The sequence below is a fragment of the Musca autumnalis genome, unplaced genomic scaffold (genome assembly GCF_047663935.1).
Source record: "Musca autumnalis isolate F117 unplaced genomic scaffold, ASM4766393v1 scaffold_3, whole genome shotgun sequence".
NCBI lineage: Eukaryota > Metazoa > Arthropoda > Insecta > Diptera > Muscidae > Musca > Musca autumnalis.
This window is the reverse complement of record NW_027411866.1, coordinates 18,777,106-18,803,971: the sequence shown is the minus strand read 5'-3', so window position 1 is coordinate 18,803,971 and position 26,866 is coordinate 18,777,106. Positions and strand designations below refer to the sequence as shown.

The following is a 26,866-nucleotide window of genomic DNA, read 5'->3' as shown; positions in this document are numbered from 1 at the left end:
ATCCGCGGATGCAAACTTTTTGCTGGGTAACTGTTCCACACTCCTTAAAAGTCCTCAAAAGTCGAAGAATAATTGATTTTCATTTGGTCTGTTCGAGAACTGCCATCGTAGTAAAAATTAGTAAATTCTTGCAGGTACTGCAACAGCATCTATAGATGTGAGTTCATCTATAGATCCCTAAAATTATTTAATTTCTTCTTTAATTTCATTCTAAACACGGTGAATTTGCTTTAGTTTCTTATTCTAAACACCACAAATTTGCTTTAGTCCCTTAAAACGTCACTTCAACAAAACACGCTTTTTCAGTTTTGATGTGCGGGTTTCGATGTGAATGAATTTCGTCAATTTTCTTCCAATTTCCAGAACTTTGACTTAAAATCATTGCAAAATGCCCAAGGAACAGTTCCGCGAGGCGGATCTTATTAAGAAAATGTAAGTTTTATTAAGAATTTATTTTCATGTATTAATTTCCCCTATTTATCTTGCAGATCACATGTTCAGTTTAGCATTAGTAGCCCTGAAGAGATTCAACAGGAGTCTCATTTGCGTATTGTTTCCAAGAACTTGTATCAAGCTCAACGCCAACCCGTTCCATATGGCGTTTTGGATCGTCGCATGGGTGTTAGCAGTAAAGATGCCACCTGTGATACATGTGGCCAAGGACTGAATGAATGCATTGGACATTTCGGTTATTTAGATTTGGCATTGCCGGTATTTCACATAGGACATTTTCGTTCTACCATTAATATACTACAAATGATATGTAAATCCTGCTCTCATGTTATGCTCAAGGAGTCGGAAAAGAAAATCTATGAGAAAAAGTTACTAAATCCGAATTTTAGTTATTTGGCCAAAAAGGCATTGCATGGCCAGATTTTGACTAAGGCCAAAAAGTCGACAAAATGTCCAAATTGTGATGCTGTTAATGGTGGTGTGAAGAAGGGGCCGGGTTTATTAAAGATTTTGCATGATCCCTATAAGGGTAAAAAACAAGATCCTTTGATGACCAAAGATTTGGACGATCTGATGCAAGCCACGGATAATAATAGGGAGTTGAACCAAATGCTGGGAAATTATAATCATATGGAGGAGCTGAATCCATTGACTGTATTGGAATTGTTTAAAAGTATACCGAAAAGGGACATTCCCCTGTTGGGTATGACCAGTGAGGGAGCAAATCCAGCAAATTTAATTGTGACCAGGGTTTTTGTACCACCAGTGTGTATAAGGCCTTCGGTGGTGTCAGAAGTTAAAGCGGGAACGTAAGTATTCTGACATGTTTTTGGATTCGCTTTAAATATTTAAATCGACGTTTCCTTTTTCTTTAGAACCGAAGATGATTTGACCATGAAACAAAGTGAAATATTGCTTATTAATGACGTCATACAGAAACACATGACTGGTGGTGGTAAAATAGAGTTAATCCAAGAAGATTGGGATTTCTTACAGTTGCATGTGGCCTTATATTTCCATAGTGAAATTTCCGGTATACCCCTAAACATGGCCCCCAAGAAAACCACACGTGGTTTAGTCCAACGTCTCAAAGGCAAACAGGGTAGATTTCGTGGTAATCTCTCCGGTAAACGTGTAGATTTCTCAGGACGTACTGTCATCTCCCCTGATCCAAATCTAATGATACATCAAGTTGGTGTACCAGAAAGAGTGGCAAAAATCCTTACCTATCCTGAACGTGTAAATCCCGCAAATATACAAAAAATGAAAGAGTTGGTGAAAAACGGTCCAAATGTCCATCCTGGAGCAAACTATGTCCAGCAAAGAGGTTCTACATTTAAAAAATACTTGGCTTATGGTAATCGTGATAAGGTGGCCCATGACTTAAAATGTGGTGATATTGTGGAACGTCATCTATGCGATGGTGATATTGTGCTATTCAATCGTCAACCTTCACTACATAAAATGTCGATTATGTGTCACCAGGCTAAAGTGCAACCGCAACGTACTTTCCGTTTTAATGAGTGTGCCTGTACACCTTATAATGCTGATTTTGATGGTGATGAAATGAATTTACATTTACCGCAAACCGAAGAGGCCAGAGCTGAGGCGTTGATTCTTATGGGCAATAAATCGAATTTGGTTACACCGAAAAATGGTGAAATTTTAATTGCTGCTACTCAGGATTTCATAACGGGTGGATATTTGTTGACACAAAAAGATGAATTTTTAACAAAGGAACAGGCAATGCAATTAGTGGCGTGCTTTTTGGCAGGACCAGATGCCAATATGCAAATCGATATGCCACCACCGGCCATAATGAAGCCACGACGACTTTGGACGGGAAAGCAGATATTCAGTTTGCTGCTCAAGCCTAACAAACAGTGTCCCGTCAATGTTAATCTCATTACCAAGGGAAGAAATTATACCAGCAACTATGATTTGTGCGCCAAGGATTCATGTAAGTGTGATCTAAAAGGGTGTTTGAAAGTGAAGAAAGTTTTTCTTTCTTTTTATTGTAAGAAATGAAGTCTTCCTGATGTTGTGTTATGGTACTCTGAACATATCGAAATGTTTACCACAAGTAAATGCTGTGGTCTAGATGTTACACATGACAAGACCTTCCTAGAATATTGCTTTCCTATAATATTGTCAGTATTAAGACATAATTTTTAAATTAACCTAAAAAGTATAATTTCCTATTTTTCAAGTTTTACATTATTAATTCCTTTTGCTCTGTGGTCAATAATTAAAATTGTCTTACAACATTTCCTCCATTGGCACCATTCCTCTTGGACAAAGCTTTGTGGCTGAATTGGGCCAGTTTTAAACCGTTTAATAAAATCAACTTAAAATTTTAGTAATTATTTTACCATTTTTCATGCCATTGTTTTATTGGTATATATTGTTGCTACATATTTCTTTCATTCCGTGTCCTCCGATGGAATTATATGTAGAACATTTTCCTCTTTAATACTATCCGCCTGAAACAAAGTTATGTGGGTGTATGCTCCATTTTGGAAACGTTCAGAATTAACCTATAACAGTAATAATAATTTTATCTTTTTCATGCCATTGTTTTAATGGTATATATTGTTGCTACAAGTTTTTTTCTTTCCGTGGCTTCTAATGGAATTTAATGTAGATCATTTTTCCCTTTAATATTATCTGGCTAAAACAAAGTTGGGCTCCATTTTGGAAACGTTCAGATTTAACCTATAAAAGTATTAATTTCTAATATTTCTCAGCGTTTTTTTTGGGGTTAATATAGAAGCTACAGATTTCATTTATTCCGTGACCCATATTGAAATATGATTTAAAACATGTCCTCAATTGCCCCCATTCCTCTCGGACAAAGTTATGTGGTTGTATTGGGCCAATTTTGAAAATATTTAAAATTAACTTAAAATTGTAATATTTTTGCAATTGTTAGGTCTTGGGTTTAACTATATATATTCAAGCTACATGTTTCTTTTATTCCGTGACCTCTAGTGGAATTTTATGTGAAACATTTTCCATTTTGACACCATCCGCCTAGAACAAAGTTCTGTTGGTATTTGGAAGCCATTTTGGAAACGTTCAGATTTAATCTGTACAAGTGTTAACTTCTTATTTTTTCTCAACGGTAATTTTGTGCTTTATAAGATAGCTACAGGTTTAATTTGTTCCATGACCCGCAATGAAATTTGATTTAAAACATTTCCCTCATTGATACCCGCCACTATAATAAACGTTTGTAGCCATTTTAGCGCTTTTTTCGAAAAGTTCAAAAGATACCTAAAGTACTAATATTTTGACAATTTTCAAGTCATTATTCTAATGGTATATATTAGGGCTATAGATATTTTGTGAAAAAAATACTTTTACGCTATCCGCCTTTAACAACATTAAGTTGGTATTTGAGTTCCATTTTTAAAACCTATTTTTTCTTTATCAGTTTCTGTGATTGTTGTAAAAATAAAGGAACATCCGTTAATTTTATTGACAAAGTAATTGGTTTTTATCTTTCTTTATCTTTTCAGGGGTAATTATACGCAATTCCGAATTACTTTGTGGTTCCATGGATAAAAGTACAATGGGTTCGGGTACCAAGAATTGTGTGTTCTATGTCATCTTACGGGACTTTGGTGAAACATTTGCTACCAAATGCATGTGGCGTCTGGCGAGGGTAAGTTTTTTTATTTTTTTAGTTGTTAAATAAAACATGTATGTTTATATAATAGGCCTGTAATAGATTTCTTTCCTCTTACATGCAACCAATCGAAACCCATAAACTGAACAGTTGTTCAAATAATTGCCTCTTTGTCTTTTGTGAGAAAATATTAAATAATCTTAATGAAGATTATCTAAGGGAAATATTATTTTGCGTCATAAGCCAGTTTTTTATTGTTATCCATTCATCACGAATGGTAGTTAGACGTTTGCCAAACGATAAACAAACTAACCTCCCCTCTTTTCTTTACTTCTCTTCACTTCAATTAGAAATCTCAAGACTTCTTTCTCCTTTATTAAAATTTTTTATCAATGTTCCATGTTTTTTGTTATTGGAATATTTTTCTTGTACTGTCTGATAATACGTAAATAATAACATTACCAAAAGAGCTTCATGTCAATTGCAAATTAAAATCTGATTATTTAGCATATTTTGTTATTGTTGTTTGTATAAAATGTCCAATTATCTAATCTGGGTGGATTTGTTCTGAACGTGTTTGGGCGAACGGAATTACCCCCTCGAAATTTCCATACAATGCACCTGCGTATTTTTATAAAAAAAATATTAAAAAAGCATTGTTGGTAGAAAAAAGTCTATATAATAATTATCTTACTAGATCTGGGTGGATTTGTTTTGAATGTGTTTTGGGAAAAGGGGTTTACCCCCTCGATTATTCCATATAATGCAATGCACCTGTGTATTTTTCTAAAAATATTAAAAGAGGCATTGTTGGCATGGTAGAACAATATAAGGTAACAGCAATACCCAGCTGATTGAACTGGGCTGTAATGTTAGTGTCAAAAGCCATACAAAATTTTATATTTCTATTTCTATTTTCGATGTATATTAGGGACATATCTTTTTTGGGGAAAAAATATATCATTCAGAAAAAAACTATTTCCCGTAAAGACTTCTTCATATCAGTGATATGTTACCTCTTCCATGTCCGAATAACGTGCCGCACACAATAACACCTCTTATAGAAGCGGTACAATAGTTATTAATATTTTGTTAGATTTAAAAAAATAAAGCCCTAATAAAAATGTGCTTCTTGGATTTCAAAAACAAAAATTTGAAAGAGCTTCTCCTTTTTCAATGAATTTTTAGCGACACCAAACATTTTTGCAAGAATTATATGGCCTGTTCCCGTACTTTATAAAGTGGTAAAAGTCGTAAAAGTTGTAAAAGTCGTAAACGATTTTCATATAAATTTTGTGTACGGGAACGCAAAATGTGTAAAGTATTAAAATTTTAAAAACTTTTTAGTTCTGGAACAGAGCTATACTTTCTGTGAGAAAATATCCATTTAGTGGAATAATATGGATACTTCCAAATTGAAAATGTAACAAATTTTTATTCATGTTTTCCAACATATTCAATCAAATGTGAAAATTATTAGTTTTTTTTTTTTAATTCCAATAATTTATAGATATTTTCTTGTTTAGTTTACATTTACCGATGACACAAACGTTACAAACAAAAACAAATTTCTATGTGTTTGTTGTTGAGTTGTATTTGTTGTAGTATTTACTCTACCTTCTTTGTTCTACCATGCATTGTTGGTATAAACAAAAAAGTCTATAGCTCTGTTCCTTTACGTGCAAGAATCTTCAAGTTTTACCACTTTTTACTCGAAAAGCGTTCCTTTACTTCAGGCACCATACAATTCATATGGGAGCACTTTACAGCTTTTACTACTTTTGCCGGTTTTACCATTTTTAAAAGTAAGGGAACAGGGCATATATAATAACTATCTTATTAGATAAAGTTCCTGCTGCATAGTTTTTCCAAAACTATGAATCTATCTTAAAAATATTTGGCATATTTTTTCTTGGTTTTTAAATCTTGAAAGAGTTCTTTAGTTCTTTCTTTATTATGTTTAACACGATATATGTTAGTTTTGTTCCAGAACTAAAAAGTTTTTACAATTTTTACAACTTTTACACATTTTACCCGAAACCCCGTTCCCGTACACAAAAAAGTTGTAAAATGTTCACTTCTCTTTATACAAAAATGGCGCTAAAGGACGCTCTCTTTAAAAACTTTTTACTTGACAAAAGCTTCGTTCCAGTACTTTTTATACCCTCCACCATAGGATGGGGGTATATTAAGTTTGTCACTACGTTTGTAACTACTCGAAATAATCATTGTAGACCCCACAAAGTATATATATTCTTGATCAGCGTGCAATTCTACATCGATATAGCCATGTCCGTCCGTCTGTCCGTCTGTGGAAATCACTGTAGCGTCTGAACGGATTGACGTAGGTTGATGAAATTTTGGGAAAATATGTTATATTTACGTAGGACTTTTGGTATTGAAAGCGGGCTATGTAGGTCCACGCTTTCGTATAGCCCCCATACAAAATGACGCGTGACGCGTCGTCGTTTTAAGGAATTTTTAAGATATTTGGCCCATTTTACCACCGAATTGGTTGTAATTTGGTACTTTGTGTCTCCAGAGGCCAAAAAATATTCCTACCAAAGTTGGGTTATATAGGTCTACGTTTTGGTATAGCCCCCATATAAGGCCCCATATAAAGTACGCGTCATTTTAATATATTTTGAATGTATTAGACCCATTTGACCACAGAATTGGTTGTAATTTGGTATTTTGTGTCTTCAGAGGCCAGAAAACATTCCTACCAAAGTTGGGTTATATAGGTCCACGTTTTGGTATAGCCCCCACATAAGGCCCCTTATAAAGTACGCGTCATTTTAATATATTTTGAATGTATTAGACCCATTTGACCAAAGAATCGGTTGTAACTTTGTATTTTGTGTTTCCAGAGCCTAAGAAACATTTCTACCTGTTGCAGTCGGAGAACTTACTAGAAGCCTGGTTAGTTCCTTTTGAGAGCACACCAAAGACGTTTGTGTTCTTTTTTTATAATGGTTTATTGTGAATTCAGTTTTACAGGTTGATATGAATTAAAGCTTATGGTAATGAAAAATTAATTGTTGATTGGTATGATGATGGATGTACGAATTTAGTATTGGTGAATTGAGAAGGTGATGAAAGATGATGAAAGATGATGAAATTTGATGAAAGAGTGAGTGAGTGGGTAGGTAGGTTGCTTCAAAATTGTATGAACGCACGGCTTCTCTTCTCCCGAACAACTGACAAAAATTCAAATGATGAAATAGATTTTGACATTTACATGTCAAAGATGATTAGTTATTTTCAACGGCGGTAATGTTACCCATAATCGGCGGCAACATTCCCCCCTCCGTAAGCGGGTCCAGTTCTCCCGCCTTACCTTTCTCTCTATTGCCGACGTCCAACACAGCTATCTTGGAAACAGGGCGGTGTACAATGCCATTCTTAGTCTGGACCGTGGCACGTCTGACTTGACCATCCTTCGCAACGATACGGTCTATTACAACTCCTCTAAGCCAGCAGTTTCTAGGTTGGTGCTCGTCCACAATGAGAACCACATCTCCTATGTCAACTGGTTTCTGTCTCTCAAACCATTTACTTCGTCTTGTAATTATAGGTGCGTATTCTTTCAGCCAGCGCTCCCAGAAACGATTTGCGAACGCCTGGACTTGGTTCCATTTCTCTCGTAGATTGGTATCCTTCGTAAAAATTGGTTTGTAACCCGTAGATGAGCCAAGCAGCAGGTGGTTGGGGGTTAAGGCTTCATCGTCCTCTGACTCTAGGGATACAAACGTTAATGGTCTTGAATTTATTATAAATTCCACTTCAATTAATTCGCTTCTCAACGTCTCGTCATTAAACTTATTATTCGGATAGGCTTGATGTAGCACGGTCTTCACTGATCTCACAAGCCGCTCCCATGCTCCACCCATATGTGGAGCTGCCGGAGGATTGAAGTACCATTTAATGTCGTCGAAACTCCTTGCTAATTCGCTTTCGCTGAGCCTTTGAAGTTCTTCTCGTAAAATCCTTTCTGTGGCCTTAAAGTTGGTGCCGTTATCGCTATAGATTACCCTTGGGTAACCACGTCGTCCAATGAAATTCCTTAGGCACATTATACATGATGACGTATCTAGGCTATGAGCGACCTCCAAATGTATGGCGCGCGTTGTCATGCAGGTGAATATTACACCCCATCTCTTCTCTGATCTTCTTCCAAATGTTACTATCATGGGACCGAAGAAGTCGAAGCCGGTATAAGTGAAGGGCTTTTCGTAGGCTCCTAGCCTACCTTTAGGAAGAGACCCCATTAAGGGTATCTTGGGCGATGCTGTTGTTATCTTGCAATGTTGACAGTTCTTCCTCACTGTTTTGTATAAAACTCGCAATTTCGGTATGTGGTACTGACCCTTAAGAGAGTTGATGACGGTTTCGTGCGAAACATGGTGGTACTTCTCGTGGTAGTGCTTGATGATCAACGAAGTTACTTTGTGCTTCGGTGGTAACACAATGACATCTACATAACCTCTCAAATGTTCGGTGCGACCATGTATCTTGATGAGACCATCCATTTCGTCTAGAAATATATCTAAACCTCTTAGTGGTGAATCACTTTCAATACGCTTACCTCTCTTCAGGTTGTAAATTTCTATGGGAAATACATCTAACTGGGCTTGCTTTAATAGAACTGTTTTTGCTTGACATATCATCTCATGGGAAACTTCGTCTGGTTTTCTTTCTCCTCTGGATGACGCCCTCAGTTTCTTCATATACAGAAACCATTTTGCAGTGGCTCTGTACAGTCTTCTCCAATCAGAAAAATAGTCGATATTAATAGTAGTTGTGTGCTCCTTAGTGTGCACCTCCAAATAGTATGTTCTAACTTCTGTTGTGTCCGCTGTTCCACGATCCTTACATCGTGGCCAATTGTCTTCACTCTGTAACAGGAAATCTGGTCCGGAAAGCCACAATTCGGTGTTTGCTTTCGGGTTATCTTTCGTGGCTAAGTCCGCTGGATTATGTTTACTTGGCACCCATCTCCATTGTCTTGCGTGTGAGTTTTCTAGAATCTCGCCGACACGGTGCATAACGAAGGGACGAAACTTTCTTGGGTCCATGCGTAGCCAATGCAGTACGGTCTTAGAATCACTCCAATAAATGCAAGAGTCCACAGGAATACGATCAATTTCTTTGATTTTCGATGCGAGACGAACACCTAGTACTGCAGCCTGCAATTCGAGCCTTGGTATGGATACTGGTTTTAGTGGTGATACCTTGCTTTTGGCCATCACCAGGGCTATTGAAACTTGATCTCGTTTTTTGATTCTCATATAACATATTGCTGCATAACCAAATTCTCCTGCATCCACGAATACGTGCAATTGTACCTCGTCCGGTTCTTGAAGATGGTCGGAATAGCAACGGGGAATTTCTAGTGCGGTTATAAGCGGTGGTGGAACATTTCGGCTATGTCTCCACATATAGCGACTTTGCCGACTCTAAACGTCAAGAGAATATCTAATAAAGATGTTAGAAGATCCGGACCGGCGAGCAGGAAGTCGTTGAGTGAAACTCCATTCGTCTTGGCTGCTGCGTCCCACACTAATCTGGCTCTATCAGGCTTGTTTGGATTGCAGGTAATGAAGATAGGTAAATACCAAACACGAGACTCACTTCCGCCTATTTCGTCTTCATTCAGCTTACGTGCATATCCTTTTTCTATTAGATTGCTAAACTCTTTCGTTACCTTTATTTTTAAATCACTGTCTTTATCCATTTTCTTCCGTAGACATACTGCTCTCTTATATGCAGTCCCATAACTATCTGGCAATGTTACTTCTTCACTACGCCATGGTAAACCCACTTCAAATCTGCCATCTATGTATTTCGAGGTGGCATCAAGTACTGAAAGAGCCTTTTCATCTTCTGTTGAGTGGATAGTCTTACTGGGTGACGATTCAAGTGCATACATTCTATTCACTGCTTCATGTATCTTCTCGTACTTCCCCTCACACTCACACAAATGGATATTTACCTGGTAGTCTTTTGAGTTTGTGTTTACGTTGCCTTGTACAGCCCAGCCTAAACGTGTCTTCGTTGCAATGGGACAGTCACAGGGACCTTCACATATCTTCAATGGAACAGCCAAATTCCAATTGTCCGCTCCAATTAGTATTGTTGGTTTCACCTTTTTATATGATGACAATGGAATCGTTGATAAATACGGGTATTTTGCTTTTATCGAATCCGCGTCCAGTGACTGCAGCGGTAGCGACAGATTCCTTACTGTATGGACACCCTTCAACTTAAACAGGGGCTTGGTTCCTGGATTGGATACACTTACACTTTCTACGTACAATGACTCCACCGTTCGCTTTGTTTCTCCTGTCCACTTCAGGCATATTGTTTCTTCTTTGCCGCGTAGATTCATTGCGTTGAATATGTCTTCTTCCATCAATGTTACTGATGAACCTTCGTCCAGGAATGCATATGTGTCTATATATTTACCTTCTGCATGTACTCGAATTGGTAATATTCGGAAAAGACTTGCATCGTTTTGTACTTGATGAGAATGTACATTTCCAACATTTGCTTCACTTTTCTGTTCACGATCGTTCATGTTCGTTGTGGCCGCTGCCGCCTCATGAAGTAGTGGATGATGTTTTTCTTTACATCCATTAATTCCACACTCTCTGTCGACGAAGCATTTTCGACGATGTGATCCTAAGCATCTTGTACATACTCGATGTTCACGAACAATTGCCCACTTTCTTTGGCTGGACAATTTTCCAAACAATGAACACTTTGACAGCTTATGTCCTACACTCTTGCATGAAAAACATTTCATATTTACTGGTGTGTCCTCTGTATGTGTGTTCAACGTCACATTCTTCTTTGAGAACACTGGGGTGGCTACTTGAGACGCAGCCATTGCTATAGTGTACAGCCATTCACTAAAACTCTTCAATACTGGTACACCTATCGGCTTCTGCGTCATCGCCCACTGTAGTTTGTAATTATTCGACAATTTGTCCAACAACTCTCTTACCAACATTGGATTGTTGAGATGTGCCTCCAGTTGGCATGCTTCTATAGTCGAGCAAATGTTTCTCACACACATTGCAAAATCAATTATCGCTTCCAGCTTATCCTTTGGTGGTGGCATTTGTCGAGCCTTGTCTATCATGCGATCCAAAATTAGTTCTGGCCTTCCGAAATACATTCGTAAAGTGTCAATTATTTCCGGCACCATTTGTGGCACTAGCAGTTTGTTACGAACCATTTCCCTTGCTCTTCCTTTTAGGCACTGCTGCAAACGAATCAAATTCTCTGCGTTTGAATATCCACCTATGGAAGTACTGTTTTCGTAACTGCTTATAAAAATGGGCCACTCTTCTGGATCTCCATAAAATGGGGGTAACTCTTTTGGTAGTATCTGCCTTGCAGATAATTGTTGTGGTGTTGGCTGATTAATTGTAACATTATTACTTGGGAATACAACTTGCTGAAACGACAAAACATTATTATTATGTTGAGCATTTGGTAACTCGCCACGTTGCTGCATGATTTCATATTTTCTTTGTAGAAACTGTTGGTTTAATTTTCTCTCTTCTTCTAGAAACTGCAACTCCAACGTTCTCTTTTGGTTGGCAACATCATTGTATTCTGTGTTCACAGTATTACTTTGTTGTTGGCTATTTGCTGGACTATAATACGATGTATGTTGCTGCAACATTGTTGCTGGTTGATTTTGTGTAACGTATATTCCGTTTGCGCTTGAGCATGATCTTGCTTGTTGAACGAACTGTTGTTGTTGTTGCACACCCGTTGGTTTCATTACGTCAATGCTTGGTGTGGTGCTTTTTGTTGATGACGTCATTATTCCCCCGCTGTACGTGTTATGCGGCGATGAAACAATCGTTGTCAATAACTGCTGTTGTCCCGATGGGACTGTTGATACTACCCCACTGCATATTGGTGGGTAGATTGGCATTGTTGCTTGACTATACAAAGACGTGCTACTTCTGTCGTCGCCACTTACCCTTGTATATTCTTGTGTTTGTGTCGATGCTGCATTAGTGCTTGTATCTACTGCCACTGGTGTTGAACGTTGTTGTACATTACTGTCGGACGATATGGTAAATGCACCTCCTTCCATGGCTGCAATCGTCTGCATTTCCAATGTTGAGGAATCTGATACAAACTCCGGTGGTGTACTGTAGTTCTGAAGTGGTGGTGACAACTCCTGGGTCATGTTCTGTGCTGACGACCTCGCCAGTTCCGCCACACACGATTCGCAATTCCAATCGAGGTTCTGTATTTCGTCACCTACCTTTGCACAATCGTAGTGGCACCAACCGTTGCAGGTGTCACACCGAACCATTCTGTCGTTATCCACTTTTCGGCACATAACACAGCTTCGAGTTTTCTTTTTTGCTGGCATCTTGCACTTTCCTTCTTACTGACCTGTTTGAATTCCTTTTCCTTTTAAGGCTTCTTCAGACAGTCAGGATCTCAATTCCTGGGATATCTTCTAGTCCAATCTTGACGATGTCAATCAGGAACTTTCCATATAATTTTGAAGAATTGTTGCAGTCGGAGAACTTACTAGAAGCCTGGTTAGTTCCTTTTGAGAGCACACCAAAGACGTTTGTGTTCTTTTTTTATAATGGTTTATTGTGAATTCAGTTTTACAGGTTGATATGAATTAAAGCTTATGGTAATGAAAAATTAATTGTTGATTGGTATGATGATGGATGTACGAATTTAGTATTGGTGAATTGAGAAGGTGATGAAAGATGATGAAATTTGATGAAAGAGTGAGTGAGTGGGTAGGTAGGTTGCTTCAAAATTGTATGAACGCACGGCTTCTCTTCTCCCGAACAACTGACAAAAATTCAAATGATGAAATAGATTTTGACATTTACATGTCAAAGATGATTAGTTATTTTCAACGGCGGTAATGTTACCCATAATCGGCGGCAACACTACCATAAAACGTTTATATAGGTCCACGTGTTGATATAGCCCCCATAATACAATATCTCCCGATTTTCGATATTTTGAACGTTTTAGCCTCATTATCACACCGAGATGGCTGAAATTTGGTATTTAGTCTTCTTTAGGCGTATAAAACTTTCCCCCAGAAATTTTTAGGTATAGGTCCACGCCATCATATAGCCCCCATAGAACGGTACCTTCCGAATTTCGGTATTTTGAAGGTTGTGGCCACATTAATCCACCGAAATGGCTGAAATTTGTGGTGGAGGGTATAAAAAGTTCGGCCCGACCGAACTAAACGCTTTTCTTACTTGTTAATAGTAAAACTCGTAAAAGAGAGAACTGTAAAATTTTTTTCTCACACAAAAGTTTTTTGAGATAGTTCGGGAACGGAAAAATGGAAAATGCGTCAAAAAAATGCAACAAATGTCAAAGTCGGCGTATCATCCAATCAAACGCCGGCAACGATGTTACTTTTTTTACACGCTCAAATTTGTCGAGTAAAAGTTTTTAAAGAGAGCGACATTCAGCGCCATTTTTGTTTAAAGAGAAGTGAACATTTTACAACTTTTTTGTGTACGGGAACAGATTTTCGGGTAAAATGTGTAAAAGTCGTAAAAATTTTAAAAACTTTTTAGTTCTGGAACAAAGCTAAATTTGAGCGTGTAAAAAATAGTAACATGGATGCCGGCGTCTGATTGGCTGGTACGCCGACTTTGACATTTGTTCCAACTTTTTTGACGTTTTTTCCATTTTTGCGTTCCCGAACTTTTTGAAAAAACTTTTGTGTGACAACAATTTTTCTCTCTTTCTCTCTTTTACGAGTTTTACTATTAAAAAGTACGGGAACAAAGCTGTTATATGTACATCTTGTACCAATTGTTGCTGGAAGTCGTCTGTTAACGCAAAAAGTCAGCAAAAGAGAGCGATTCGAGAGAGACATTTTGAGAGTTCTTTCACTGAGAGTTTACAAATTCTTGCTGGACAAATTTCTTCTAGCAAGCACTAGCAATTCTTCTTCTTCTTAAAAAACGAGCAAACATCTGTTTTTATTTTTTCGATGATTTATGTTTGTGAAAATTAAAAACAATTTTATTGTGGAAATAGCAAGCCTAATTGTGTTGCTTTTTTGGAGAACAAAGTTGTAATGTGGAAAAATTCCTGTTTTCGGTCATTTCCTTTTTTATTTAAAAAAACAACATTTTTGCTTCCTTTCATTGGCGGACAAATTGTCGATTACTCGTCGATTACTCTTAATCGCAGTCATAATTGACACAAGTACAATCAAAAAAATATTTTTAAACTATATACAACTTTTACTTTTTTAAAATACAATTAAAGTTTTAAAACATAAAAAACTTTAGAAAAGCCAACAAAAATGCAGTGTGAAATATTTAAGAGAAAATGTGTCAGATTCTCTTTGTGCATCCCTGGTTTACTTTTTACAATTTTCTAGCAAAAGAGAATAAAAATTCCTTACTTTCTGAGAAAGTTCTTGCTGGGAAAGTAACCAGACAGACCTTATTTATATTGGCATCATTTCGAAAACGATTAAATTTAACGTAAAAATATTTGTTGACCATTTTTAACATTATTTTGTTGATATGGGTAAATCCTGCGTGACGAACGCTACATTTGTACGCGTTTTCGGGCAAAAATATTAAAATTTTTTGAACTTTCCAGATAGATGCATTGAATCTATACATGGTATTTAATAGAATTTGAGAGCACTTTCAAATGCTATAAAAAAAAATTTTTTAACAAGTATAATTAGCGGAAAAAATTGGTTATAAGTTATTGTGACGCACGCTACAAAAAGTGGAAGTAGCTTCCGACCTTGTGCTATGTTTTCATAATTTTTAGCAAATTTTGCATAATAAAGCACACAAAATGAAAATTTTAAAAGAAAGATGAATATAAGAGAATTCTAAAACAATTAATTTTTAGGCAAAAAATTTTGTATTTTTTTCCAAAATCAGCGAACCTAATGTGACGCACGCTACGTGATGCACGCTACATTTTTTCCAGTATATAGAAAATAAAAACCAGTGTATTTATTTTAACGAAACAATGTATATTTCTTGTAAATAAGGTTATTTAAGTCATATTTTATGTTCATAAATAAGTTTATCAATGCGTATATGTTTATAAATAAATTTTATGTTTTAATGAATCTGACGTTAGTGCGATTTTGAGCGCATTTTTGTTATATGACGAAAAATAATGTTTGCTTTTAATTCCGGGAATGCTCTTAACGTTAGCCCATCTCTCCGAAAGAATTCCAGCTGATTTTTGTATATAACTACTGCTTATATATAAAATGAAAATACCATTTGTATTCATTTTTGCCAATTTAAAAAAATCATGGGCATTATTAAGAACAATATTCTGAGCTTTTACCATTTTCCAATTTTTTTCTTTACGACAGCTCCGATTCCGTCTACTGCACCCTTTCCGTGAGCAGTTTCAAAAAATTCCACTAAAATTTTTCTTTGAAAAAGGGTATACTACTTAAAATGAATTTGTTTTTAAATTGACTTGCACATCCATCAGAAAATAAATATAACTTTGAAATATCATTTCATTTTTTAAGTTTCTTAACAATTAACTGAACTAAAATCGCTACGAAAACAGAATAAAACAAAAATAGAATACAAGAGAAAGTGAAAACAGAATTAAAAGGCAAACATTTTTTTTTATTTTTTGGGAGAACTCAAATCGTGACGAACGCTACAGAAATTAATGCACTGTAATTTTTTTATTTTTTATTATTGTAGATTTTTTTTCTATTTCCTTAAAAGCAGGATATTAATTTAATTTAAATTTATAGATGAATTTAAAAAAAAAAAAGAAATTTCTGCCCACAGTATAAAAAAACATAATTTTTCGTGACGAACGCTACACCACTTGGATCTGTCTTTTCATACCTAATTTCACTTTTTCCAAAATCGTAAAAGATAATATTTTCTGTCAAAATCTAAGAGAATTGAGTGAATAACAATATAGCTTTTGAGTTTACCACTTATGTTAACACTAAAGTAATAATATGAACATGTAAAAAATGTACAATTTTTGTATAAAATTAAAAAACCTGAGGTAGGGTAGAATTTTGTAATAATTTTTGTGTTAATAATGATAGAAAAAAAGTTTTTAACATATTTCTAAAATTAGATATCCAGTCTAATCTTCTGTGAAAAAATAAAGTAATTTGGATAAAATAAAAAAAATTTTGGCTGGTAGACTGTTTCTGGGATTTGCCCATATATAATATACATATAGAATTTTTTTTCTTCGGCGACCCATATTAAAATATGTTGTAGAACATTTGCTCCTTTAACAGATTTCTCCTAGAACGAAGTTCGTAAGCGTTAACATAAAAAATATTGTAAATTTTTTATTAACCTTTTTATTGATTTTGATTAAAACTACAGACTTCCACTCTTCAGTGACGTATATTGAAATTTGATGTAGAACATTTCCTGCATTGACACTATTGCTCTACAGTGATGTTCTGAGGCAATATGGTCACCATTTCGTAAACGTTTAAACTTAACCTAAAAATATTTTTTGTTTTTTGGATATTACTTTATTAATAATGTAATATATTTATAGTTTTCTTTTCTTCGGTGACCTATGTATATTAAAATTTGTTGTAGATAGTTTCATACTTTGACACCATTCCTCTAGAATGAAGTTCTGGGTGTGCCAACATTTCATAAACGTTAACATAAAAAAATATTGTCCATTTTTTATCTTCGGTGACCTGTATTGAAATTTGATGTAGAACATTTCCTGCATTGACACTATTGTTCTAGAATAATGTTCTGAGGCAATATTGGCACCATTTTGTAAACGTTTTAAATTAATCTAAAAATGTTTTTGACCAATTTTATATTGTAATTTTATTGCTATGTTATAGTACGTTAAAAAAAATAAAAGGATTGTATATTGCCACCATTTCGTAATGGTCAACCTATTTTTTTATCGATTTAAAAAAATCTGTAGAAGCTTCTCCAAATAAGTGAGATATACAGGGCAATCATGAATAAAATTCCATGCGGAATTTGTTCCCTTTCCCCAAATTCACAATTTTTTATTTCCGTATTTAGGTCCAAAAAGAGAATATTTTTGTTGATTAGGCAAGAATATTCCATAATTAGGATATTCTAGCAGTTTTCCACGTTTTAAAATAATGATTTTTCAAGAATTTCACCTTTTTAAATTATTTTCCGTGCGGAAAAATTCCGAGGGAAATATTCATGATTGCCCTGATAACATTCAGAAAAATTTAGATTACTATACAAGCTATTTTGAAATTATTACGGAATCTTAATAATATAACTCTACCCTCACTCGCCTAACCTTTAAGGATCACAAAGATCGCATATGGGCCATTTTGATTAAATTCGTTGTTGCTTTCATTGCTGCTGCTACTCAATATATGTATGTACATATTTCAAACATTCAAAACATTTACACACCTTGATCGCTTACTTAACTCCTCGTTGGGAATCCCCTAACATAATCTTCTTCTTGTTTCAAAGCCTTTTCCAATGAAAAAGAAAATCACCAAACTTTTTTTACCAAGCATTTGTTTTATTTTCTCCAAAATCATCTTTTTTTCTACATTTGTGGCAGACCGGTTACGTTATAAATGTAAGGCAGGAAATAGGAAAGTCTAGCATATGCCGATGGCAGCGCCTCTGTACACTGATCCATGGGTACAAATGAATTAATAGCAATTTGTATCCAATTATAATCTGGATGACGCATAACCATAGCACCACCAGAATCACCATTACAAATTGACATATTGGCAATGTCATAACCCTTGGCACATAGTGTCGATGCAATTACCAATCCCGGTTCATAGACACCACTACAATCATCATTGTCAATAACTTGTACTTGGGCCCATAGCAGCTCTTCCGAAGCATCCATATATTCATCATTCATAATACCAAAACCAGATATACTAGCAACCGAACCTGTTAAATTTTCCGATGTCATGGCGGTAGGCATCAAGGTAATGGGGGCAATGTCTGTGGAGAAGTTCAAAGCCTCTGGTAACCCAATAAGGCATACATCATTGTTGTAGTTGGTGGGATTATATTGTGGATGTACGTTAATATTTGTTGCTGTCATATTTAAGGCAGTTTCATCATAAAGCTCAATGGTTCCAAAGACAAGCAACAAGGAGTCATAGCCATAACAGCAATGACCGGCTGTGAGAACCCAGGTATCCGAGATTATGGAACCACCACACAAGAGATCATCAAATTCATCTTCTTTGATTATCACTTGCCAGGGAAATTGGCCGGGACTGGCCTTGTAGCCAGATACTATGCGACCCTAGAAACGTTAGAGAATTAAAACAAATTTGGAAAAAAAGAGTTTTTGGATCATACCTCTATTCTACCACCATGCGTTGTATGTAATCCCGCAGTGAAACATATTAGTAATAAACCCAATGCAATCCTTGTCATACTCTTTGTTTTTCCAAAGCTGCTGCTGCTGTTGTTCGACTGAGTTATCTTCCGCTACACTACGTTGTTGCCCAGCTAAAGCTTCTACCAAGACTATATGAAGTTTACCAATATTGTACATTACCCAAAGCCTATTGCCGCCACTCTTCTTACCATTATTGGCCATTGTCGATTTCTACTGGCTGATATGTGTACTCAAGTGTTAAGATAAGAATACAACTTTCCACAGAGATATATTTTGCAAAGAAAATTAAATCAAGCAACCACACAATGATGATAAGCTTTTTTCGCCCCATTTCTACATAGTGTTTACCATAAAAACTATCTCAAAGTTCTAAAAATTCCTCAAAAGATTCTCATGATGAGACATTATGACGTTTATCAGACGCATGGGAAACACCAGTACAAGTTTAATTATCTGGCGTCTGTAGTAAAGAAAGTTATTACCAGCACCATTGATTCGCAATGTCATTAGCAAGGTATTATATTTGGGGTATGTAGAACAACCACCTCATATGTGTCTCGGGAATCTTATCTGTTTAGTTCGTTTTTATTTTAAACATTTTTCAATTACTTTATGATGTTTTCCTGGGAAAAAAGATTTGTTTCTTAAGTAGCTGAATAAAAACACTTTAATAATTGTTTTGTAATTACGGGTTTTAAAATGTGTGGTGAATCTTGCGATACCATAAAATAAATCTCTTGTTTCGGGAAATGGTCTTAAAAGTGAAATAGGTTATATATTTGGATTGTTTTCCTGGTATGGAAGTGTGATTTGGCTAAATTTATGACTGGAAAGGTTTAATCACAATTACTGTTCCTTTTGGCTTTCTCGTAGAAGACCTAATGGTCTTCTCATAGAGGATTTCTCATAGAAGACCCGAATGTTTTTCATAGAAGCTCTCCTGGTCTTCCATGAGAAGACCTCCAGGTCTTCTACAAGAAACCCATTAGGTTTTCCATGAGAAGACCTCTAAGGTCTTTTACGAGAATGCCTTTAGGTCTTCTATGAGAATACCTTTAAGTCCTCTATGAAAAAACCTTCATGTCTACTATGTGAAGACCTCCAGGGTTTCTATGGGAAGACCTCCAGGCCTTCTATGAGAACACCTCCAGGTCTTCTATGAGAAGACCTACAGGTCTTCTACTATAATGCCTCCAAGACTTCTAAATGAAGGCCGCCAGTCTTATATGGAATGACCTTCAGGTCTCCAAATCCTCTTTGAGAGCTGGAGGTCTTAGCTCTTCTACGGGAGACCTGGAGATCTTCTCATAGATGACCTGGAGATCTTGAGGTCTTCTGACAGAAGTCCTGAAGGTCCTGGAGGACTTCTCATAAAATACCTAAAGGTTCTCTATTCGAAGACTTGGTGTTCTTTTCATAGAAGACTTGAGGGACTTCTCATAGGAGGCTTCAACTAGAGGTTTTCTCATAGAAAACCTGGTTGACCTCCAGGTCTCCAAATCCTCTTTGAGAGCTGGAGGTCTTAGCTCTTCTACGCGAAACCCGGAGATCTTCTCATAGATGACCTGGAGATCTTGAGGTCTTCTCACAGAAGTCCTAAAGGTCCTGGAGGACTTCTCATAAAATACCTAAAGGTTCTCTATTCGAAGACTTGGTGTTCTTTTCATAGAAGACTTGAGGGACTTCTCATAGGAGGCTTCAACTAGAGGTTTTCTCATAGAAAACCTGGAGGTTTTCTCATAAAAAACCTGGAAGTTTTCTCATAGAAAAACTGGAGGTTTTCTCATAGAAAATCTGGAGGTTTTCTCATAGAAAATCTGGAGGTTTTCTCATAGAAAACCTGGAGGTTTTCTCATAAACAAACAGGAGGTTTTCTCATAGAAAATCTGGAGGTTTTCTCATAGAAACCCTGGAAGGTTTTCTCATAGAAAACCTGGAAGGTTTCTCACAGAAAAACTAGAAAACCTGGAAGTTTTTTCACAGAAAAACTAGAAGATTTCTCATAGAAAACCTGGGAATTTTCTAATAGAAGACGTGGACGACTTCTCATAAATAAGCTGGAGGTCTTCTCATGGAAGACCTAGAGGTCTTCTCCTAGAAGATCTGGAGGTATTCTCATAGAAGACTTGGAGGACTTCCTATAGAAGACTTGGAGGTCTTCCTATAAAAGACCTGGAGGTTTCCTATAGAATATTTGGAGTTCTTCTCATAGAAGACTTGGACGACGTCTCAGAGATGACCTGGAGGTTTTATCATGGAAGTCCTAGAGGTCTTCTCATGGAGGACCTGTAGGTTTTCGCATAGAGGACCTGGAAGTTTTCTTATAGAAGACTTGAAGGTCTTCCTATAAAAGACCTATAGGACTTTTCATAGAAGACCTGGAGGTTTCCTATAGAAGATTTGGAGTTCTTCTCATAGAAGACCGGAACGACTTCTCAAAGATGTCCTGGAGGTCTTCTCATGGAAGACCTGGAGAAGACTTGGACAGCGTCTCAAAAAAACATGGTAGTTTTCTCAAAGATGATTTGGAGGACTTCTCATAGAAGACCTGGAAGACTTGGAGGTCTTATCATAGAAGAAGTGGAGTGCTTTTAACAGAAGGCCTGAAGGTCTTCCCATAGAAAGACTTGGAGGTCTTCTCATAGGAAACCTGGACGAGGTCTTCTCATAGGAAGCTTCGACGAGGTCTTTTCATAGGAATCCTGGACGAGGTCTTCTCATAGGAAACCTGGACAAGGTCTTCTCATAGAAGACCTGTAGTTGTCCTGTTCGATTGAGATGGGATAACCGTAAGTCGATCTCATTGTCTGACAGAGGGATGTCTTCCAAGCTACACGCATGAGAACTTTCCCGACTGAGATCTAGAGTTGCATTACCCGCGTGAATTATCGGTGTAGAGCTGTGCTCCCCGCCGGCGGCAACGCATTGAAATTGTTACCCCTTGCCGAGATATGACCCGTTTTACCATTAGTGGTGCAAAAAACTTTACCTTAACCTTTTAATAAAAAAAATATTTTTCCTTCTTCCAGATTGCCTCATATTTCATACAAAATCGTGGTTTTTCATTTGGAATTAGTGATGTCACACCCAGTGCTAGGCTATTGGAAGAAAAACAGCGTTTGTTGGAAAAAGGTTATGCAAAATGTGATGAATACATTTTGGAAATGAAAAAAGGCACCCTACAATGTCAACCAGGTTGTACACCTGAGCAGACACTCGAAGCGGTAATGCTAAGAGAATTGTCTAGTATTCGTGAACAGGCAGCTAAGGCATGTTTCCGTGAACTACATCCCACAAATAGTGCCTTGATAATGGCTCTGTCCGGTTCAAAGGGTTCTAACATCAATATATCTCAGATGATTGCGTGTGTAGGCCAACAGGCCATTAACGGCAAACGTGTACCGAATGGTTTTGAAAATCGGGCCCTTCCGCATTTTGAAAAGTTTTGTAAGTAGAAATGGCATACGCCGATTGAAGTTTTAGTTAATATTTTAACATATTTTCAGCTGCCATACCCGCTGCCAGAGGTTTTGTGCAAAATAGTTTCTATTCCGGTTTAACACCTACCGAGTTTTTCTTCCACACCATGGCTGGTAGAGAAGGTTTGGTAGATACTGCTGTAAAAACGGCAGAAACTGGTTATCTACAAAGACGTTTGGTCAAGGTAAGAAGCTCTAAGGGAGTGAAGCTTTATAAATTTTTGGTTAACTTGGTTTTCGTATTTCCAGTGCTTGGAAGATTTGGTGGTCCACTATGATGGCTCCGTACGCAATGCCATTGGTGAAATTGTTGAACTCATCTATGGTGGTGATGGCTTGGATCCAGTCTTTATGGAAGTTAAAAATAAACCGGTAGATATGGTTCGCCAACTGAACCACCTGAGAGCCTGTTGTCCCTATCGCAATGAGGAACCCATACCTGCAGAGAAAATTATGGACATAACCAAAAATATCCTCAAAGAAGAAGAATTTACAATGAGTCGCAAAGATTTCCAAAATGAAGTTGTGTGAGTTGGAATGAAACTCTTAGAGAAATTAGAGTTCTTTAAATATTTCCGTTTTGTTTTATTCACAGCTCCTTCATTGAAAAGGTGTCGCAAAAAATCGCCAAGGTCCAGGAGAAATATAAAGACCACCCCAAACTGGGTCATGAAGTAGAACGTCTTACGGAGGGACAAATACGTACATTTATGCGTTGGGTAAATGACAAATATAATCGAGCGGTGACGGAACCCGGCACTGCTGTGGGTGCTGTGGCGGCGCAAAGTATTGGTGAACCCGGTACTCAAATGACATTGAAAACTTTCCATTTTGCTGGTGTTGCTTCCATGAACATTACCCAGGGTGTACCACGTATTGTGGAAATTATTAATGCCACCAAAACCATATCCACGCCAATTATAACAGCTGAAATTGTCAACAATACCAGCATGGAATTTGCGCGTAAAGTCAAGTCAAGGATTGAAAAGACCACATTGGGAGAAATTTCTTCCTACATTGAGGAGGTGTACAAACTGGATGATTGCTATTTAGTGATAAATTTGGATTTAAATCGTATTAAAGTTTTGGGTTTGGAAATTAATGCCGAAACGATTAGATATTCGTAAGTAGTGCTCATTGGACTTTCTGCTCGGAGTTTTAACATAATTTGTATATTTTTTCGATTTAAGGATCTGCACCTCCAAATTACGCATCAAACCAGCCTTGGTCGATATAATGGGATCCTCTATTATTATTGTGCGCATTGATAGTTCCAAACATGGTGCTGCCTTAAATGCTGAATTGCAACGTCTATCCTCGGCCATACAAAATGTTGTGGTAGCTGGACTACCGCACATATCTCGTGCCGTCATTGCCATTGATGATTCCCGCCAACCGGCCACATATAAGTTGTGTATTGAAGGAGCTGGTCTAAGGGATGTAATGGCCACATATGGTGTTGTGGGTACTAAAACTAAGTCCAATAACATTTGGGAAGTATACAATACCTTGGGTATAGAGGCAGCACGTACCACCATTATGACTGAAATCACCGATGTTATGGAGGGCCACGGTATGAGTGTGGATCATAGGCACATTATGTTGCTGGCCAGTCAAATGACTTCACGCGGAGAAGTGTTGGGTATTACACGTCATGGTTTGGCCAAAATGCGTGAAAGTGTTTTCAATTTGGCTTCAGTAAGTTTTGATTGCTGCTGTAAAATTAGAGAAAAATATAACTTTGCATTTTATTTTTAGTTTGAAAAAACCTCTGACCATTTATTTGATGCTGCCTATTTTGGCCAAACAGATGCCGTGGATGGTGTTTCAGAACGCATTATCTTGGGTATGCCAGCCTCCATTGGTACTGGCCTCTTTAAATTGGTACACAATCATCAAGACACCGAATTACCCGAAATACAACCACCCATATTTTCCTCAGCTGCAGCGTGATAGTGAGTTATTTGATATTCCAACTATATCCAATAAGTTTGCATTGCTTCCCCCAAATAAAAAAGGCACCATCCAAATTACTGGTTATTTTTCCTATATTTCCGTTATATATTTCTTATTGGGGAGAGCTGCTCTTTAATTTTTTAGAAACAAAAAATATTGGCATTCTTTCTCTAAACTATTTGCATTTTAACACACGGTTTCCAAGACACGCACGCAGTTGCATAAAAATGTTTTTATATCCATCAATCAATCACATCAACTCTAGCAAAACATGGGTTAGATACAATAATATTTTTTTGTTTATAATAAAGACTAAACCTACAGTTACGTTTATATAGAGACGTGGAGTATCACTCCTCGTTGAACAAAAAAAAATGAAAAAAACACACACGCATTTTGCATTTTTCTTTAAAAGTAAATCCTTACTGCCTCTTCGGCATTTTGTTCCACTGGACAATAGGGACATTTGAGTATATGACCATTGCTTAACTTGTGCAGGGCATCATTGGATATGACATGGCCACATGTTAACTTTTTGGGAGGATTGTCTTCTGTGGTCTGCTGTCTTAGAATGGGACATGCGAAAATTGAATGATAACGATATTCTGGATCCAAATCTATTTCAATTGGCAATTCATCACGACCACTCCAAATATTTAGAACCTGACGGGATTGCATGACCTGGAAAGAGGAAGAAACAAATATTAAAATAAGGTTTAAATAATTAAGTTCAGATAGATATCTGCATTCTTTAGCGTTAGGAAGAGCTTAAATTTAAAAATAGGTGTTTAAAGCGATTTACATTCACCCATAAACTAGTACTTTGCCTACGCATAACAAATTCAAATGTTCCGAAATTCTTTAGAGAGTGGAAGGAAACGACTATTTTTATATAACCACGAAGTCAGACTTGCAAATAAACTTCTTATGCGAGAAAGTCTCATTTGTTTCTAGGGCAATCATGAATAAAATTCCGTGTGGAATTTGTTCTCTTTTCCCAATTATTTTATTTCCATATTTATGCCCAAAATCGAAAAAAGGTTTGTCGATTCGGGGAGAATATTCGCAATTTAGTGATTCAAGTAATTTTCAAAGCTTTAAAACATCTTATTTAAAAAGAATTTCCCTTTTTAAAATTATTTTCCATGCGGAGTTTCCGAGGGAATATTCAAAATAAAACTCCATGAAATTATACAAAATTTACAAAATCCCCAATTACCCACAAGTATCCACTTACCTGTTTAATATTCAACAGAGCCGGCAAAGCTGTACATCCGGCATTAATGACCACCGACAATGCCGAATTCTTACTTATACCTAAAGTATGGCAGGCATCTTTTAAGAATATATATGAAGCTTCAGTCCACATCTCCGGTGATATTAAATGTTTATATGGTGAATTTTCTATGCCCGATGGTAGATATATAAAACATCCCATTAAATTGGGTATTTCTTGTTCGAAACGATCAATGAATTTATGGAAGTTATTGCGTGCATATGCTATGGCTTCATTTTGGGCCGAAATCCCCTTTGAAATAATTTGCAAAAATGCCAAACGATGTAGTTTAAATTCTAATGTTGAATTTTTGGCAATTAACTCATTGGAATATCTTGATGTCCATTCAAGGGCCAAACTTAAATCATGCTGTTGTATAGCTTTCCAAATACGAAAGATTTCTGCAAAACTACGTTCCGATTCGAAAACTTCACGTGCCATATCTTCGGGCATTTTAGATTCTTTAATCAGTAACTGTGCCACATCATCCATGCCTTGACGGCAATAATGTTTGGCCATTACTTTATTCAAGAGCATAATATTTTCTTCATCTTGTAGAGCATCGGTCCGGGTGGTGGCCGTAAAATCCGATATGAAATTGCGATCAATAACTTTACCCACTTTAGAAACGGCACCATGTAATTCACGATGTTCACTTGAGAGACGTTGTAATTTTTCATTGGTCTTCTGTAAAGCCTCGGTAATTATTGCAATTTGGCTATCGGTAAGGCGAGGTGTAGATGCTAAGAAAACAAATAGAAGTGATAAGGAGGTCATTTATGCTTAAAATCGTATACTTACGTTCCATTTCCACTAGCATTTCAGCCTCATCTGTCATGTGATCATCTGCATCGACCTGGGTGCCTGTATTTATGGTTCCCGTCATTTCTTGCTCTGCCCGGGCCAACACCTGCAACAGCTCTTCCAGCAAAGAGGCAACATCATTGATTTCGGCTGCTGCATTTTCACGTATCTCTGAGAATTTGTTAATTACCCGATCTAGCTCCTTTTCCACAGCAGTAATAGCTTCCAACTCAGCAGCAGCAATATTGCTTGTCATGTTAACCGATAACTAAAGATTTCGTTCCAAATACACACACCCACAAACGATTGGAGGGCAAAATAAAATATTTTCTCCTACAACAACACAAAAATCCTGCAACGTCGTTTTGTTTTTCTTTCTAATATCTTTAATGAGTTTGGTTGTCTCCTTGACAATTAGCAAACAATAATTTGCATTACCCAGATATAGCAGATATAGGCCAACGACCGACTTCTAAGCGCGCTCTGACCGGATCAGATATGTAATATCGAGTATATTTTTCCTTTAACAATAGATTTGTTTTTCTTTTTAATATGTATTAAAAAACAACGACGAAGATTACAACAAAACAAAGTGCATAACAAAAGAATAGTTACACCTTATAAGATGGCGTAAGTACAGTGGCAACAATGTTAGAAAGTGAAGAGGGAAAGAAAATACTACAAATATGCTCGCAAATATAGCACAGGATTTTAATGTAAATCGGCGTTAGCAGATTTCAACTGCGTATACGTCAAATGAAGACTCATCTGAAATCCATTGGATTTCATTTTACGTTTGAGCAGTGGAATTTACAGTTGAAATCGAGTGAATTTCGTAAATGTAAACGAGCTATA

General features: G+C 36.7%; 3 protein-coding genes across 5 annotated transcripts; 1 reads left to right on the top strand and 2 right to left on the bottom strand.

Annotated features, from left to right (window-relative positions):
* The first annotated feature begins 227 nt into the window (after nucleotides 1-227).
* Nucleotides 228-24,005, top strand: Polr3A (RNA polymerase III subunit A). Its single transcript, XM_073979245.1, has 10 exons — nucleotides 228-432; nucleotides 489-1,262; nucleotides 1,329-2,413; nucleotides 3,975-4,120; nucleotides 21,526-21,943; nucleotides 22,003-22,160; nucleotides 22,225-22,502; nucleotides 22,571-23,098; nucleotides 23,166-23,673; nucleotides 23,734-24,005. Exons 1-10 carry the CDS (start codon nucleotides 389-391, stop codon nucleotides 23,926-23,928), a joined length of 4,134 nt encoding a protein of 1,377 aa, XP_073835346.1. The 5' UTR covers nucleotides 228-388; the 3' UTR covers nucleotides 23,929-24,005.
* LOC141399894 (brachyurin) lies at nucleotides 17,621-18,656 on the bottom strand. The gene is made up of 2 exons (XM_073979250.1): nucleotides 18,454-18,656; nucleotides 17,621-18,397 (listed from the first exon to the last, which is right to left on the bottom strand). The coding sequence occupies exons 1-2, from the start codon at nucleotides 18,529-18,531 to the stop codon at nucleotides 17,669-17,671; spliced, it is 807 nt and encodes a 268-aa protein (XP_073835351.1). The 5' UTR covers nucleotides 18,532-18,656; the 3' UTR covers nucleotides 17,621-17,668.
* On the bottom strand, nucleotides 24,006-26,655 carry Sou (required for meiotic nuclear division 5 protein souji). Of its 3 annotated transcripts, none has more exons than XM_073979248.1 (4): nucleotides 26,450-26,655; nucleotides 26,009-26,344; nucleotides 25,169-25,950; nucleotides 24,006-24,612 (listed from the first exon to the last, which is right to left on the bottom strand). In XM_073979248.1, the coding sequence occupies exons 2-4, from the start codon at nucleotides 26,265-26,267 to the stop codon at nucleotides 24,340-24,342; spliced, it is 1,314 nt and encodes a 437-aa protein (XP_073835349.1). In that variant the 5' UTR covers nucleotides 26,268-26,344; nucleotides 26,450-26,655; the 3' UTR covers nucleotides 24,006-24,339. The 3 variants fall into 3 exon arrangements, with proteins under 3 accessions (XP_073835349.1, XP_073835350.1, XP_073835348.1); XM_073979249.1 differs by having other exon boundaries at nucleotides 26,009-26,363; nucleotides 26,450-26,609; XM_073979247.1 differs by having other exon boundaries at nucleotides 26,009-26,652.
* Nucleotides 26,656-26,866: the final 211 nt, after the last annotated feature.

Bases quoted from the DNA above. Each gene is read 5' to 3' on its own strand.
- Polr3A (XM_073979245.1), top strand. From the start codon at position 389: ATGCCCAAGGAACAGTTCCGCGAGGCGGATCTTATTAAGAAAAT. The intron at 1,263-1,328 runs GTAAGTATTCTG...CTTTTTCTTTAG, and splicing joins TCAGAAGTTAAAGCGGGAAC to AACCGAAGATGATTTGACCA. The intron at 23,099-23,165 runs GTAAGTAGTGCT...TTTCGATTTAAG, and splicing joins GCCGAAACGATTAGATATTC to GATCTGCACCTCCAAATTAC.
- LOC141399894 (XM_073979250.1), bottom strand. From the start codon at position 18,531: ATGACAAGGATTGCATTGGGTTTATTACTAATATGTTTCACTGCGGGA. The intron at 18,398-18,453 runs GTATGATCCAAA...TAACGTTTCTAG, and splicing joins CGCATGGTGGTAGAATAGAG to GGTCGCATAGTATCTGGCTA.
- Sou (XM_073979248.1), bottom strand. From the start codon at position 26,267: ATGACAAGCAATATTGCTGCTGCTGAGTTGGAAGCTATTACTGCTGTG. The intron at 25,951-26,008 runs GTAAGTATACGA...TTGTTTTCTTAG, and splicing joins AATGCTAGTGGAAATGGAAC to CATCTACACCTCGCCTTACC. The intron at 24,613-25,168 runs GTAAGTGGATAC...TCCTCTTTCCAG, and splicing joins CTCTGTTGAATATTAAACAG to GTCATGCAATCCCGTCAGGT.